This window comes from Filicampus tigris, chromosome 12 (genome assembly GCF_054856515.1).
Source record: "Filicampus tigris isolate MCC_2025a chromosome 12, RoL_Ftig_1.0, whole genome shotgun sequence".
Taxonomy (NCBI): Eukaryota; Metazoa; Chordata; class Actinopteri; order Syngnathiformes; family Syngnathidae; genus Filicampus; species Filicampus tigris.
The window spans coordinates 24,471,328-24,488,571 of record NC_141228.1 but is presented as its reverse complement, the minus strand read 5'-3'; the positions used below and the strand labels follow the sequence as shown (position 1 = coordinate 24,488,571).

General features: G+C 45.9%; 1 protein-coding gene across 5 annotated transcripts; it reads left to right on the top strand.

Moving 5' to 3' along the window:
- The first annotated feature begins 1,318 nt into the window (after nt 1-1,318).
- On the top strand, nt 1,319-6,402 carry LOC147139357 (regulator of G protein signaling 8-like). Of its 5 annotated transcripts, none has more exons than XM_086047171.1 (5): nt 1,319-1,453; nt 5,149-5,232; nt 5,306-5,367; nt 5,485-5,651; nt 5,801-6,402. In XM_086047171.1, exons 1-5 carry the CDS (start codon nt 1,413-1,415, stop codon nt 6,005-6,007), a joined length of 561 nt encoding a protein of 186 aa, XP_085903297.1. In that variant the 5' UTR covers nt 1,319-1,412; the 3' UTR covers nt 6,008-6,402. The 5 variants fall into 5 exon arrangements, with proteins under 5 accessions (XP_085903297.1, XP_085903300.1, XP_085903299.1 ...); XM_086047174.1 differs by lacking the exon at nt 1,319-1,453 and adding an exon at nt 2,267-2,285; XM_086047173.1 differs by lacking the exon at nt 1,319-1,453 and adding an exon at nt 2,301-2,585.
- The last annotated feature ends 10,842 nt before the right edge of the window (nt 6,403-17,244 follow it).

Here is a 17,244-nt window from a genome sequence, read left to right as displayed (position 1 = left end):
AAACCGTAATCTTGACTCTTATCTCACTAGTGGTATGAGGGTTCCCTCTGACGCAACACAAAAGTATCACTGTTCAGCAAATTTCAGTTGTTTTTAACTTTTGAAATTCTGGATGTGTATTTGTCATATGCACAATAAAAAAGTAAAAAACAAACAAAAAAAACAACAACAAAAAACAACAACGGTAGCACCGGGCAATGAAATGCTACTTTGCTAGGCTCCCTCCAAGTATACAAATAATACAAAAACAATGACAAAAAGAGGACAGTGTATTAGAGTTTGGCAGTAGTAATAGTAGGTCGTGCAAAAATGTTTTAAAAAGTACCTAGACGGTGTGCAACGATGCAGGCATTGGACAGAAGAATTGCACGACGGTGATGTCAACTGAGCAGGATTACAAAAGGAAAATATTGCACATGACGATTGACAGATTGTTTGATGATTGACTGATTGATTGATTTTAACATTTACTTTTATATGCTGGTTTGGATGATCCCTGACTTGTAAAAACAAAAAGCGCTTGCAACATATCGTTAAGGTGTGCAGCAAGATCGGAGGCCTGACTCTCCGAGAACTTTCCTCGCTCTACCGAGCAAGAGTAGCAGCAAAGGCCCGTTCCATCATCGCAGACGGCCGTCATCCTCTCTGTCTGCTGAATACAAACTGTTGCCATCAGAGCGCAGATACCGTATGCCCAAGTGCAGGACAAACCGGTTTAAGAACTCATTCATACCCATTCCCATTGCTCTTTTAAGTAAGATGGCATAACATTGTATTCCTTGTATACGGTTGTGTGTGAGTGGATTGTTGATGTGTCCTTGAGTTGACTGCTTGCTGCAAAGCCAATTGCCCCTCGGGGAAATGATAGTTTACCTCGACCTTGACCGTGACCTTGAGATTGTGATGTCATTTTTAAGAGTCGGATGGCGTGTGGTAGAAATTCTTTTCTTTTAGTCTTTTAGTTCTGACTGTGATGCTCTAGTTCAATGCTTCTCAATTATTTTCTGTCGCACCCCCCTCGATCCCCCCCAACCCCCTCCGCCTTTGGTACTCAAACGCTTTACACCGTACCTCATTTACCAACAATGACATGAATTGTTATTAAATTGTTTTAAATACACTTTTGCACAATATGGTATCCTTATGCACATAGGAAAACAAAAAAGAAAGAAATATAGATGGGACGGGGAGTGCGATACCTCAATACATATTTACACAAGAAGAGCATTCATACCTAGAAGTGTTCTGAGGGGAGCAAATGAACCAACAGGTGGCGGTAATGCAGCGCAACTGCTGTTACACACCAAAGAAGAAGAGGGAGAAGAAGTAAAGTGGATTTTAGGCAGAGAAATGCATCTCTCTTCAAGCCAAGTTAGTGTGTCAGTTGACTGAGTTGGCACCAAATGCGGTGAATGTGCTCCAAACACGTGAGCCTTGGAAGATTTTCATCCTTGTAAGTAACTATTTATTTACAAACACTTATTTGAAGCCAAATGTATATTTTATTTTGAACCTTGATGTGTGGATATTTGTCAATGCAGGCCTACATTTAGAACTGCTCGCAAAAGTTTTTGTTTGTACGTGAAGTGCAATTTTGGAGCAGTTTGGATGTCCAACCCAATCAATGGCCAAATGTTCACAGGGACAAACATGTGGTCTGCTTGCAGTATTTGGAGAGTGGCTCTTCTACTGCGATTGACATGTGCTGTTTGTGCTTTTGATTTGTGTCTGGTTGTCTCTTAGTCCTAGTTGGTATTGTAACTTTGCGTGACCGGTGCTGGCGTGAACGTTAACATATTGCTTTTTTCACTTCCATTGACAAATGCACTGTTGTTCAATGTTGAATGCAAAATTGATGCTAGTGAGACATAATACGTGGTATATGTTTTCGTTTTGGTTCAGTTACTACCTGTCTTGAATTTTCTGCGAGCACAAGACGAGTCCATAAAAGCACGAAGGGTACGCCTTGTGCGCGGCCTTTTCTTTAATAGTCGATGTCTCGCTTCACGTAACCACGTGTCATGAGGACAGCACGTACAGTAGCAACTGTAAATGGGCTGTCATTTTTCGACGGTACACGGTCCAGTCATTCTTGTTCATTAGTCTTCACTCATTTGGAATATACAGTACGGGGACTTTGTGGTTCTGTTTCCCCATCAGTGGTTTGCTACAAAACAGACTGCGATACAAGTCCACTTCTAATTTGTGCTCCCAGAGCCTTGATATATTTCCTGACCTACTTTCTATCTATGATGCCGAAAGCCTCTCAAATGAACGGTAACGAGGTTCGTTGTTAGCTATTGTCCATTGACTTCAACAAGATGTCCTTATTATCTCCCGGTGCTGCTCTTTTCTTCTGGAGTTTTCCATTTCTGAGCCGGGCCGCTGGAAGTGCGTGACCCTCAAACCATGTAATCATTCTCCCTCGCAACAAAGGGCTCACGTCGACGAATACTTGATGGAACGACGCCTCTCAGCGCAACCTTCATTTGCTTCTGAGGGGATTAAAATCCACCACGCTGAGCTTCCGATGAGATTTCCCTCCACTGTAACGGAGCCTGAAACCACATCGGCGTGGACACCCAGTAGGTGAAAAGAGAACATCCTTTCAGGTTGCACAAGGTTAAGAGCTTCTCTTAAAAGCCTGGCTAGGGTAAAGTCAGGTCTTAGTATGCACATGGTCTCCAAATGCCTCAAGCATCTGTCCTTCCAAATTTTGAACCAGTGATTCAAAAGAAGTAAAACAAATTCCAACTGAGAAATTGCTGTTCTTTGATGAGTGCTTTTGAAATTGTAAAAAGATAGGGGAGAGAGAGTCCTGCTACTCTAAGAATGGTTCACAGGAATCGTGAACTGAAGCACTTCTGCTCAAGCTTTCGCCTTCGCATTTTCATTGTCGTACCAAAGGTCAAGCTGAGGCCTTCCTTACTTGGATGGGATTGAGATAACGGAGAGTTGGATTGCACACTTCAATGTGCTCCTTTTAAATCGATTCCATCGTGTACGTCCTCTTGCGCAGACCCACGGCAAGTTGATCACACTGAAAGCAAAACTGCTACGGTTCCGTCAGGTTAGTTCTGGATGCTTTCGAGTGGCAAATGAGTGCAATGATGAGAGAGGTTGCCACGCTTGCGCGTGTCATTTGCTTGCGTCAGCCATCTTCAAGGACCACCGATGGACAGCACAAAGGGAAGCTCGGCAATGGTGTTGTTTTTTTCTTCTTCCTCAAAGCCACCCTTCTCTTCCGGCTAAGCTTTCTCCCATTGTCGTCGCTGTGCTGACATCACAGAATGCATGCATGAGTAGGTGGCCGGGTTCCCCGAGGCCACTTTTCTTGACTTCCTTGGCAACAGATGGCGCTCTCAAATCTTGACGGGGACAACGATTCTGGAGCGACCGGCTAACTTGGAACGGCGCGTTCTCGCCGGGGCCATCCACTCCATCTGACTCGTGATATGGTCTGCGGTCTTGGTACAAGAAATGCTGGCGCGCAGCGTGCACTTTGTTCTCAGGTCCGTTTTGGTTGCAGGGAGGTGAAACGGTTTGATCAATGGAACCTGTGGCAAATTCTGGGACGTTTGTGTGGCTGGGTTCGAGAAGTCCAATTTCTGATTCAGGAGGGGTGTCCAACGATTTGTGTGTGTGGGTTGTTGTTTTTTTAATTCTCTTCCCTAAATGTTTATTATTCTATGCTGTTGCTGGCCTCGCATTAGTTTATATAGCAATTGAATACGTTTTACAGAAAAATAGAAGGTCCACACCTGTGTGTTTTCGTCTGCGTGCGTGCTACTCGATTGCGTGGAGCTTGAAGCCTCAAACGCTCGTTTAAATAGAGCTGATTGGCCAACTTGCGTCGACACTAACGTAATGTTACGGCAAGCGTTTTCCATGCATGGAAGGAATTTTGGTCGCTGTCAACGCCGTTCGCTGAATTCTTTGGAACACGCCTGCATCTCGACGTAAGCTGCTTGACTCGGTACAATGCTACAAAGTGTCGTTTGTAAACCTTTTGCACTATTTTGATGGCGTATTGGTTCTGGTCTGGTTCGATCTCAGCTTCGAACACCCAACTTTGGGGTCTTTGCGCCTTCTCAAAAAACCCGTGGGCGGGAAAAAAAAAAGTAATCATCAGCAAGTTTCATTTATGAAGGCGCTGACAGAAAAGCTGCTTTTGGCCCCTGAATGTTCATTTACTTTAAATTGACCCTGTTGCTCTAGAGTCATGCAGGTGAAAATCCACTTCACAAGACCGTAAACTTCTGTTGAGCGCACACCTCCCATGAAGCGGAACTAATTGTATGCCTTTAGTCGTACGAGCCACATAAGGATTTTATAATGCGGCGCTTGTTTACCAAGAAATACATGAGCTCCTTGGCCACGATGCAGGCTAGGAGAAATCTCCGCAAAATGCATCCAGTGTTTCATGCGTAGCGAGCGTGCGCGCGAGCGAGCCTCTCGTATGGACCAAATGGCGGCTTAGCACTGCTCGTTTTGTCAGGGACGGAGCTTTCAAGGACGCCCGGCCTTTTATTTATTGATTTGATTCATCATTTGATCGAAATTTCCAATCCAAGCTCCTTCCATGCGTGCCCCCCTCCCCCCCTTTGGTGATGTCCTCATGAGTCTCCCCCATTCACCTGCTCTGATTGGCCGTGAGGTCTGATGACACATCGGAGCCCGGCGGGGGCAAATGATATAAAAGCTCCTCTCTTGCTCGAGTCGCGCACACACAGACCATCTGACTTCCTGCTGAGGATATTTAAGCGGCACCCAACGCAAGCGAGACCCCACCCCCCACCGCCGAGGCCGCTAGTATGTGTCGAGGACGAGCGTCCATGCCTACCTGCTGCTTGGAAAGGTACGGCAAGCTGAAGCATGAACGTGGATGGATTACAAGCCCGCCACTGGACGCTGCTGCTGCTGCTGTTGTTGTTGTCGTTGTCGTTGTTGTTTTGTGTCTACTTCTGGATATGAATATTATCTTTAATTCTCACTGAGCAGGCGAAATAGGTTTTGGATTCCTTTGCATAGATGACAAAAGAATGCGCCGCGCTGCCAATAGGATGCACTCAAGGTCGGGTCCAAATTGGATCTAACCTTTGAATATTGCCTCCACATGGATCTAACCTTTGAATATTGCCTCCACAGGGCCAAAGAGCTGAAAGCCAGGCTGGGAAGCTTTGTGCAGAAGTCAGAGTGGAGTGTGTTCAGCTGTAAAATGGGCAAAACCAAGTAAGAGCAAACCTTGCGGCCGGCGTTGCTTGTGTACATGCGGTGAAGCGTAACAATGCAGCATTTGTTCTAGGCCGACCCTGGAGGAATGCCTGAGGTGGAAAGGATCATTTGAACAGCTCCTGTCTAGCAAATGTAAGCACACCTTTGCACAGGTACCTCATTTTACTCGAGAAACAAACACCCGATTGAATAGATGAACACCTCCGACATTTAGTGCCCTTGCTAATTGCATTTCCTCCCTCGCCCTAGATGGACTGTGCGCGTTCACCGCCTTCTTATTATCCGAATTCAGCGAAGAGAACATCGCCTTCTACTTTGCATGTGAAGATTACAGGAGTACCAAGTCTCTTTCCAAACTACCCGCCAAAGCCCAGAAAATCTACAAGGAATTCATCGGCAGTGACGCTCCCCGGGAGGTAACCCAAATGCACCACGCCGCCTGGTGCGAATGTTCTAGTTGAGCAACCGACAGCGGCGCGCGCCAACTCTCGGCATAACTATTGGGAACGCTGCTTGACGAGCTCGCGTCACCGCCTCATCTGTGTGCGACTGACCCGTTTTGCAGATCAACATTGACCACGAAACTCGCGACCTCACCAAAGCCAACATGCGCTCGCCGTCGCCGTGCTGCTTCGACCAGGCGCAGCGCAAGATCTACATGCTGATGGCCAAGGACTGCTACCCGCGCTTCCTTCGCTCGACGGCCTTCCGGGACCTGGTCAATCAAGCCGAGCCGAGCCGCAAGGCCGCAACGCTGGCCGGTGAGGCCTGAGCGCTCGCTTCAACCAGCTGCGCTGAAGACCTCTCACTCCCAAAGATGGAAAGGAAGCAAACGTGGCATTCCTGCAATGTCAATGTAAAGGACTGAGGCGCTTTGCAAAGTCACAAGAGGGCGCCACCGGGCGATACCGCAAAAGCGAGTGAATAACACAAAAGCACTTTTTCTTTTGTCAATTTACCCAAAGGCAAACATTTGTCTTTTTAATGTCAAAGTCCAGCACGGTTTGTGACGAGATGAATTGCATTTGATGAGATTTTGTATTTGTGCGTGTGTGTGTATTTTATGCCTTTTTACAAAATAAAGGCTATAAGCATGTGCAATATATTAATATATGTATATAAAGGTTGTATTTTTCACATGGCAGCCAATAAACTTGAGGCGCTCGATTCTGTCGTCATTGTCCACGATGATGCTCGCGCGCGCACAGCATTCAAGTCCATCAGGTCTCCCGAATGCGCGTTGGCCGCGTGCTCGCGTGGCTACTCGGGCTTCCTCACACGTTCCAAAAGCATGCAACTTACTTGCCGTTGACTTGACACCATAAGGCCAGGGTGTAATGACAACAATGATAATGGATGCAAGAGTTGCATCCCCAAAAATGTGCATGAGCAAAGGCATGATATTCATCTTGCACCCGCGTCTTGAAAAGCACTCTCAGTTAAAAGTTTGAACGCAATCATTAGGTAGGTAGGTGGGCGTACCTCATTTGGTGTCTGTTCTCGCAGAAACATTTGCTATTATGATTTGGATTCCTCCGCATCGCCAAAACACCAATACTCCGAGAGTGGTCCGTAAATGAGCGTGTGGCCGCGTACCGTTCAAGCGCATCACGCAATGACGCTCCGGGTACTTGGGAATGTTCTCGTTCCATGGCACCAACACGACTTTTGCGGAGTTGTCGCACCTAGGAAACCGTGTGAATAGGAAACACTTGAGCAAACAGGAAGAGAAAAGCATGAACGTAACACGGGGGCAATAAAACTTTATTAGAAGCCGAGCAACTGTTTGCACTTGTCATCCGGTTTAGCTCATAAATTGCAACGCCGAAAAGAAGAAATGGTGGAAAGGGTTGCTGTCCAATTGAAAGGGGCGCTGGCTGGCAAAAGCCTGAGGGCATCTCTCAGGGCAAATGTTGCTTATCTCATTTGTCGTTGCTTATCACATTTGTTGTTGCATATCGTCGCTGTCCTGTGAAAAACAGGTACCTCCAATTTTGGAAACTTTTTTCATTTTCACTTTAATGCGACGTCTGTAACACGGAAACACGATTCATGTCAAAATAAGAAAATGGGGGGGAGGGGAATGGAGATAAGTGTTTTTCACATGACAGCAACGATATGACATGGTGTAGTCAGGTGAGTTCTTTGGTCCAAACGCGCACTGGGGCTGAAGGTCGACTTTGTGTATTCGCACGGGGCGGGCGGCGGCTGGCTCACAGACCCGCTGCATAATGAAACGCGACTCAGGCTGCCTCACTCTTCCGTGCGCTGACCTCCTGACATTTTGACATGATGAAAGTACGGCAACAACCGTCGGACGGTGGAGTAGGAGGGCATTTTCCAGGCCGCTTGGCCCTGAGGCACTCACTGACATCACTTGGATTGCCTTCCGTGGTGATCGCGCAGTCTTGCTTCAGGCGGTTGGAAGGACATGCCTTGCTCAAGGGCAGCGCAGGCTTGATAAAGGCGTACAGAAGGAGGGGAAGGCGCCCGTCTTTCAAACAGTTGCTATGCGCCTGGCTGCGAGCTCCCACGAGCAGCTCGCACTAAATCACATGCATTCACTTAGCTGGCATAGTTACCCGGGTGGATGCTGATTGTAATTTGTCGTCTGTCGCATTTCAGCTGCATCTTTCAGCAGCCATATGCCACACACGCTCACACACACACGCACAGACACCCCCCCCCCCCACACACACACACCCACACACACACACACACCCCCACACACACTTGGTGTTTGTCATTCGCAGCGATTTTGATCACATTAAAGCTCGTATGAATTGCCGTGTGTGCTCCGAGCAAACACTCAGCAGTTACGTAAGCAGGGAACAGGATCTTGCATTCTGCTTTTCATTTTTGGTGAACACAAACATTGTTCAGTGCCCCCACCGCCATAAAATGTCAATCTGGCGTCACACAGTTTTAGAATCTGTTGGAATGTTTTGCAGGTCTCGAGGCCATAAGCCCAATTAGCAATTTACAAAACAACGACTCAGTCGATGCGTGTTCGCTTTATCTTTCACGAAGGTATCCAATGTAAATAAAGACTCACACAAATCGATTGAATTTTCTCAGCTGTTTTCTTTTCCATCTCTGAAGTTCAGGACTCATACAATGATCAGTTTCGGGCAGCTTTTCCATCCTCGCAAATGCGCTCAACCGAGCGAGGGCAGAAAAGGGGCCCGGTCTAACAGGCGGCCCTCACATTTATATTCTCTTCCAAATCTAAACATAATGTGGGCTGGTCCCCCTGGCTGGCCCTGTCTGCAGAGCTGACCCTCTCCAGCTCGGTCGGATCGGGGCACGCTGACTCGAACGCTCTTAACTGATATTTAGGATATATTGGTTTTTGGTTAACCTAATATACAGCCATTCAATACACAGTAGATTTAGATCCTTCAAATCTACACCCATGCAAGACAAGTATTAAAGGCACTTCAATGTCATCCAGTAAAATATAATAGGGGAAGATAGATACATGTCATTTAGAGTAGAGAAGTTTGGTCATTTGACTTCAGTCACGGCTGCATCATAACTGCTCAATCGACATGTGGTGGAATTAGTCGCTTAGTTGGCCATTTTAAAAGGGGAAAGGAATCGGATTTGGATGTCTTTTCTTTCTATAAATAGTTGTGGATATTCCTGGTTTCTGTAAAAGCAGCAGAGGGCAGGAAAAAGCAGCAAATGACCATGAAACTCAAGCTCCGTATTCAGCGGGAACGTCACTGTGCTTTGGAGTGAGCCCTCACCTGAGCGGAAAAAAAGCTATTGAGTTGAATCCGCATCTGCATCCGTTTGAATCTTTTCAATACGTTGACCTCTTTTCAACACGGTCATTGCTCGGCAACTCGAGGATGAGGAACATTTTTTTACTAAGCAGTTGTAAGTCGTATGTGAGCAATACATTTTCCTCCCAAATCTGTTTGATGAATTGGAGAGCAGTACAAAAATCATCTCAAAAGTAACGCTTTATATGATGTTGTTGTTGTTTGTTCAATCAAACAAAAGCATACCATGCTACACATGAATGTTGGTCTCCAGTAGGAAAACTGTCCATGCAGTCTGCGCTGAAAACTTTTGTGTTGTTCTTGCACCCTCTTGTGGTCAATATGTGATGTTGCAGCAGCCTTGACTGGTGCCAACATTGACCGTGAGAATGCGAGCAAACATAATGTGAAATGTGCTGCATAAACGAGTGGTGTCAGACGATCCTGATTCGTTGCTATTGTTTGGGTTGGCTGAAATACGACCTCCCCCTTCTTGTTTCTGTCATTTCCCTCCTTTGACTTGAACGTCCAGATGAGCAACAAGTTCCTATTCCAAATTCCATGAACGCTGAATGAATCTTTTTTTTGCCGTCAGCAGCAGTAGTGTGAGTCTTTTGTGAGTCAATCATGTGCAACTCTGCGTGACTTAATAGCTTATTGGTCAGCAAGGTTGTCATGTTTTTGTTCTCCGCCGGTCTGCTGTGGTTGTTTTGCTGGTGGGCGGAGCCTCCTGCTTCACACCTGTCAGGCATGACTATCAGCTGCAGGGTATTTAGGTGCGACAGGAGCTGAAGGGCGACGTTGGATTGTTCTCCATTGCACCTTCTGACGTGTTTGTTTCTTGTGGTGCTTTTCCCTTAAGGCTTGAAAGTATCTTCTTGTGTTGTTGCCTGCTCGTGTTTTTTGCTTCTGGTCTTGTGCAGATTAGATTCTGGTTAGTGATTTAGATTTCGGCTGAAGCTACGTCCAGAATCTTTAGTTTAGGTTTTGTACTCTTAGAATTTCTTTCCCACTGAGCCTTTTGACCAATGTTTTGCTTTGTTTGTACATTTTAACCCCAGTTAATGATTTCACTTGTTACGTGGCCCGTTTTTTGTTTTGTTTGTTCTTTTACCTATTGATTCCTCACATGTTACGTGCTGTTTGTCTTATTATATAAGTAGTGTTTTTCACCCCCTATTGTGTTAAGTCAGCTTCGGGGTCACTATCTCCCATCAAAGTACAAAGGTCCTTGTGCTTTGTGCTATATATATATATATATATATATATATATATATATATATATATATATATATCTCCATCCATCCATCCATTATCTACATCGCTTCTCCTCACAAGGGTCGCGGGGCGTGCTGGAGCCTATCCCAGCTGTCTTTGGGCAGTAGGCGGGGGACACTCCGAATTGGTTGCCAGCCAATCGCAGGGCACACAGAGACAATCATCCGCACTCCCAATCACACCTAGGGGCAATTTAGAGAGTCCAATCAACTTACCATGCATGTTTTTGGAATGTGGGAGGAAACCGGAGTGCCCGGAGATAACCCACGCAGGCACGGGGAGAACATGCAAACTCCACACAGGGAGGCCGGAGCCGAACCCACGGCCTCTGAACTGTGAGGCGGATGTGCTAATAATAATAATACATTTTATTTGTATAGCGCTTTTCATCACACTCAAAGGCGCTTCACAGCAAAAATAAGTGAGTAGAATAAAACCTGCTGTTCAAAGAAAAACAGTGAAAACCAACAGAAGAAGAAAAAAATAGCAAAGATCAAGCGATGTTCAAAAGCAAGGCGGAATAGGTGAGTCTTGAGGAGTGTTTTGAAGGATATGAGGTCTGTGCAGTTACGAATGTGTTGCGGAAAGGAGGTCCAGAGGGTGGGGGCGGCAACAGAGAAAGCTCGGTCCCCCCAGGTTTTGTACTTGGTCGGGGGGATGGCAAGGAGGTTCGCATTTGAGGAGCGGAGGGTGCGGGAAGGAGTGTATGAGTGGAGAAGATCGGAGAGGTCAAAGGGGGGCCTGGTTGTGAAGGGCTTTGTAGGTGAGTAGGAGGAGTTGAAATTGGATGCGGTGGGGAAGTGGGGAGCCGGTGGAGGTTTTTAAGGATGGGAGTGATATGATCACGGGAACGGGTGTGAGTGAGACGGCGGGCGGCAGCGTTCTGGATGTATCGTAATTTATTGAGGAGTTTGGAGCTTGTGCCGTAGAGGATGCTCTTCCAGTAGTCAAGGCGGGAGGTGACGAAGGCATGGATGAGGGTCTGAGCAGCAGTGCAGGCAGGAAAGTGAGGGTCGGAGGCGAGAAATGTTCCTGAGGTGTAAGAAAGCGGTTTTGGCGATTTGGGTAATGTGTTGATCAAAAGAAAGATTATTGTCAAAGAGGACACCGAGGTTCCGGCAGTGAGAGGAGGCGGACAGGGTGGAGTTGTCAAGAGTAAGGTTGAAGTCGGAGGCAGGCTGTGCGAGGGAGTTAGGGCCAATTATCAGCAGGTGGGATTTGGAGCAGTTGAGGAAAAGAAAGTTTGTTTGCATCCAGGATTTTGAGGAGGGCGCTTTCAGTGCCGCGTTGTGTGCGGAATCCAGATTGAAATTGTTCAAAGAGTCGGTTACTGTCGAGGTGGGCTTTGATTTGGGATGCGACAACACGTTCTATCATTTTGGACAGGAAGGGGGGATTGGAGATGGGTCGGAGGTTTCTCTAGATGTCAGGGTTGAGTCCGGGTTTTTCGATGATGGGGGTAACAGCAGCAAGCTTGAGTGAGGAGGGAATAGAGGAAGAGTTGAGGGAGGACTTGATTTTGTTTTTTCATGTTCGGACAAATGTTTTCTATTTTTTACATATTTGTCAAAAAGCCCAAAGTTGAGTTTTGCCCTATGTGGGGGTGGAAGGTTTATGACCACTGTGCACATGATATTCTTACAGAAGGCTGCAGTCGATACTTCTCACAAACCATGACGTCAGATGAGACATTCCGCAAGGCTCTTGCCTCATGTTTTACCAAAAGAGCATGAAGCATGACGCTAATGAGATGTTGAGGCCAAAGTCCAAAGAGATCAAAAGACAGAAAACTCAGAGTAATTCAACTCGACCCTGTAACTTGATTATTTGTACAGTCTTTAATTATAGTGTTGCATGTACACTTCATTTTTGGGGGATCCTAGCATTAAAATTTGCCCAGCTCACCATCATAATGTCAACCCTATATATATATATATATATATATATATATATATATATATATATATATATATATATATATATGTGTATATATATATATGTGTATATATATATATATATATATATATATATATATATATATATACATATATATATATACATATATATATATATATATATATATGTGTATATATATATATGTGTATATATATATATATATATATATACACATATATATATACACATATATACATATATATATATATATATATATATACACATATATACATATATATATATATATATATATATATATATATATATATATATATATATATACATATATACATATATATATATACATACAGCATATACTGTAAGTTGGTCAACGACAACACACATGGACAAAATTGTTGGTACACCTCTGTTAATGAGAGAAAAATAATAAAGACTAATAGCTTGAAGGAAAGTAAACAATCAAAATCTGACATTGCTTTTGAATAATTTGATGATAGGGTTCAAGCAAGGTGACAAGTAGTCAGTCACTATGTGCGATTTGGTCACATGGCGTGTACAACAGTAAACACGGACCAGAGGAAGGGAAGGCGAGAGTTGTCTCAGGAGGTTAGAACGACAATTAAAGTAAACATGTTAAAGGTTAAGGCTCCGAAATTGAAGGGCCGCCGCACGAGTGTATCCGACCTCCCCGGACATGGTCGCAGGAGGACAATTGATGACAACTCCAAGAGACAGATAATGCAAAAGTTCAGTTAGGTGCACATTAGACTCCCTTTCATAATCAACCCAATTAGATGTCACCTGCTGATCTACCCCAGTTAATACCATCGGTATTTTTAGGGGTGTCAAAATTCCAATGTGGCTTGTACAAATACACCTGGAGCAATGGATGCATGTTGATAAAAGTTACCTCCAAAAATCAGAACGGTTGCCTTTGTTAGTGTACTTGAAAATTCAGAGAACGTCACCGATTTTGATACAAGACCAAAAAAAAAAAAAAAAAAAAAATGACAACACTGTATAATACTAGTGAAAGGAATTTGCTTGCTATATATATATATATCAGACAAGACTTGTTCATGGCATTCATCAATGGCCGCAAATTTCATGTGAAAAGGTCCTTTCTAAACGGACGCGCCAAGCGTGATTGTGAGAAGACAGAGGATGTGACCTCAGAGGAACCTTTGGGCTTCTCGATAATTCAATATTGTCTTTCCACTAGGGACCCGCGTTTGGAACTTTCCCATGCGTGCTATGATGTGTCACATTGTTGTTTTTCCCTCCTCCAGACACTCCGTTCGCCCCCGCTGGTATGATTGAATAAGAATTTGCCGCTAATTGCTCTTGCTGCACCGCTTGACTTGCATTAATGGATGTATCGATAGCAATATCAGACGTTGTGTGACTTGTAGAGTGCCTGGCTATTTGTTCGACTCCTCCCTTTGACCACTTGGCTGACAATTCAAGTTGTGGCCCTGAGTTATGTCGCTTGTTTTGTTTTTGCTTCTTTAACTCCACGGAGGATTTGACCACATTTATGGCAGTGTTTCTACTCTCCCGGGCTCAGACTGAACCTCCTCCGCTATTCACGTCTGGTGCGGCGGCTGCCACTAATGAAGTAACAATACTTTGTCACTGTGCCGAAGTAGATTTGTCATGCATCTGAACTTTGAGTAAGGCAGTTTCAGACTACTTTTCCTGCCTTCATTTCAAAAAGGACACACTTTCTAGTCCCTACTCAACCAAATGGGCTCGTCACGTGTTTTGGAACCCGTACGGCTGATGACACAATGTAAAAAGAGAGAGGGCAAGGCCAAGGGCGGTTGAGATCTTCACTTGTCTGAGCTCATCAAGGAAGCAGGAAACAAGGAGCAGGAGTGATCAGCAAGAAGATAAACTGGAGAAGCAAGATATTCCCCATCCATGTTCTTAGCTAAGAGAGTTCTTTAATTTTCGCACCGTCTCTTGCGCTGGACCGAAAACCATCACGGGCGACATTTCATCTTTTATTTCCGGCTTGGTCTTTTCCACCCTTTTTGTTTGAACTCAGCCCACCCACCCAAATGTCATATTAGTTGCTAAAGTACGGGACATGTGCCTGACGACGTGAGTGTTTTGTTGCCCGGGTGTTTCAAGATCATAGCCTGCTAACGTGCCTACGTGAGAGTGAGGTGTGAAGATGAAATTCCTCTCCAGTGTGAACATGCCAAGCTTAAAGTGGAAATCAACCCAAACACATTTTCTCAAGAGTATGTTCCCCGCAGGCCCCACTAGTTGAAACACGGCATTCCGATTAGTATTGTGTTCGTGCTATAGGAGTTAAGCAGCAAAACGCACCCCTTTTTAGCCATCTCAGGGGGCTGCCATTTTGTCACACTGAAAATGACATCACAGTGTCTCAGGGTTGAGCTAACGACCAATCATGGCTGGCTCAGCTTCAGAAAACAGGTGAGACGTGATTGGCCGTTACCTGAGCAACTGTGATGTCATTTTCAGTGTGACAAAATGGCAAAATGGCCGCCCCCAGAGATGGCTAAAAACGGCTGGATTATTATTCCAACAAACGCAATATTTATCAGGATGCCCTGTTTCAACTAGTGGGCTTTCACAGAACATATTCCTGGAAAAAATGTGTTTGGGTTGACTTCCGCTTTAACAAATGGCGCTTAAGCTCCAGACTGCGTGCGTGCCTGCTAAAGGCAATATCATTGAGCTCGCGTTACGTAACAGGAGCCACAAGAGCACCTCCTCCTTTGTATTCCAAAGTGACCTCTGATGGAAAATGTTCTCCGACTAAAGGAATGACATTTATTTGTCCAAGACAAGAATGATAACTGATAGTTATTTGCTTTCATGTTTTCTCTTCCCTGTTTAGGTCTTGAACTCGCGACAGAGAAAGCTGTCATATTTCTGAACTAAACCGTAGTTGTCGATGTTTCCCTTCCCATGTGTAAGAAGTCGTTTTATCTGAAAAGGCCCTTGCAAATAAACATCGGAACGAAAACAATTTATGGCGCTGTGGGAAGAGCCACTTCATTTCCTCTCGCATCGGTGTGGGCTGGAAGTCCTGAGAATCCGGACACTTCGTAGTCGCTCGACCTTGTGTCGGCAATTCGGCAAGTCCAAACAGGCCGGTCGAAAGCTATTTTGAGCCGGAAATATGTGACTCGTTTGACTAAGTGTCAAATGTAGCGCTCTACAAAAGCATCCGACAGAATCTCTTGGACATGACAGTGGCAAAAGTGGAAAAAGGTGGTTCAGCTTGAGGCCAAAACTCGGCCACCCGAGTCAAGCGGCCTCCCGCCAGCACCGTTTCACAAGGCGGCCCTCGGAGGTGCAGTCAAACTTGCCGGTGTGGCTGCAACCGAGTTGCTGAGTTGCAAGTCACAACAAGTCACAACAAGTCACGGTAGGCCGTGTGGCGACTCTGCGCACTGCGCAGAGTGTGGCCTGCCTTGTCCCGTTCGGGTTGTTGCTTTTGTTGCAGTGGACCGGGCCCTTTCTGTGCAGTGGGAAGTACTGAATGCAACATAATAGCAAAGTTGCTGGCTGAAAAGAGGAAGGTGTTTCACGTGAACGTCAAAGTGTTGAGGAGCACTTTTGCTCATCGGTGACTTCACTTGAAGAGCAACTTTCATTTTTGCAGTGCCATCCCAGGGCCCTGAAGCAAGTTGTTTTTTTTTTTTTTTTTAATTAAATCAATAAACATACAACAACATACCCGCGACTTTTTTAAAGGGTCGGCGGACATCGTGCCCTCTTGCCAACAATGCCACAATGTCATTCGTGAGTGAAATGGAGCCTTTTAAGATGGAAACTTGTGGAATTTCAAGAATGGATATGTATCACCTTTGTGCGACAACTACTATTATGTGAGCCTAACTGCTCTCTAACTCAAACTGTCACGGAGAGCACAGGTCAGGCAGGCAGGGGGGGGAGCGGGGGAACGTCGGGATGATGCATGTCGAGCTTCTTTCGCAAATGGGAGAATGCGCATTATTGAAGCGTGGATGAATGGACAGACACGGTGGGAAAGTGACGTGCATTCCGTTCTGCCTGCTAGGCGCGAAAGAGCCGGCAGGAAACAAGAACATTTCCGAAGGCCAACGGTCCATCTGTCAAAAGTTAGTCCGCAGTCTTTACTTGAGCCAACGGAACAGGAAATGTTGAAGAAGCTTAGCTAAAGAATATGAGCAAAATAAGCACCGAAGGACTCAACTAATGGCACAGCGCCATTCGACATGCAGAAACGTAGTTGGCTATTAAATGGAAGCGTTGGTGCAATAAGATTGATTTTGTCTGTTGCCTGCGTCGCGGGTCTCCCGGCAGGCCGACGTTCGGCGCAAAGAGGATGGATGGTTCCGTTCGATTCCGTTTGAAATTGCTTGCTTGTTAGCAACGGGAGGTGCTTGTTTGGACAGAAAATGTCAGGAAACAACATCTTCCTTGGTAGAAGAGTTTCCCAGAGCGCGAGCCGGGGAAAGGTCAGCCTCTTGGCCTGCTGCTTGCTGTGGGTCAGTACACAACAAAATTGTGATTTTTCACTCAATGGAGAACGGCGCAGGAGTCGGTCCTGAATAGCAATTTAGCTTGCGTGCGCGTGCGTGCGCCCAGCCACGGCGGACGGACAAAGACGCGCGAGCGTGGCATCATCTCGCTCGGTTGCTTTATTTTGCTTTACCACCGTGACTGTAAATGCCACACCAAACGCAAATGCGATATGTCGCTGTCGTTCAACAAAACGGCCCGCAAACCCACCATCGGAACGAGACAAGTTGGCATGCCGCAGTAGTCCAACGTTTGCCAGAGCTGGACGTGTGTGGGTGGCCGTGGTTCGGAGTAAATTCAAATGCAGATCAGCAGCCCTGCATGCTGCGCGGCCGTCTCAAAGGCTTTGACTGCCAAGGTGTTCCCATGCAGGCGCCCACCCGGCCTTCTTTGTCCGGGCTGTGCGGCCGCCACGCAGGGCTGCTGCACACATTCCGGTCTGATTGGCTTCAATTTTGGCCCACAGCCCAAGGGGGGGCGGGCTCGGTGTGTGCGC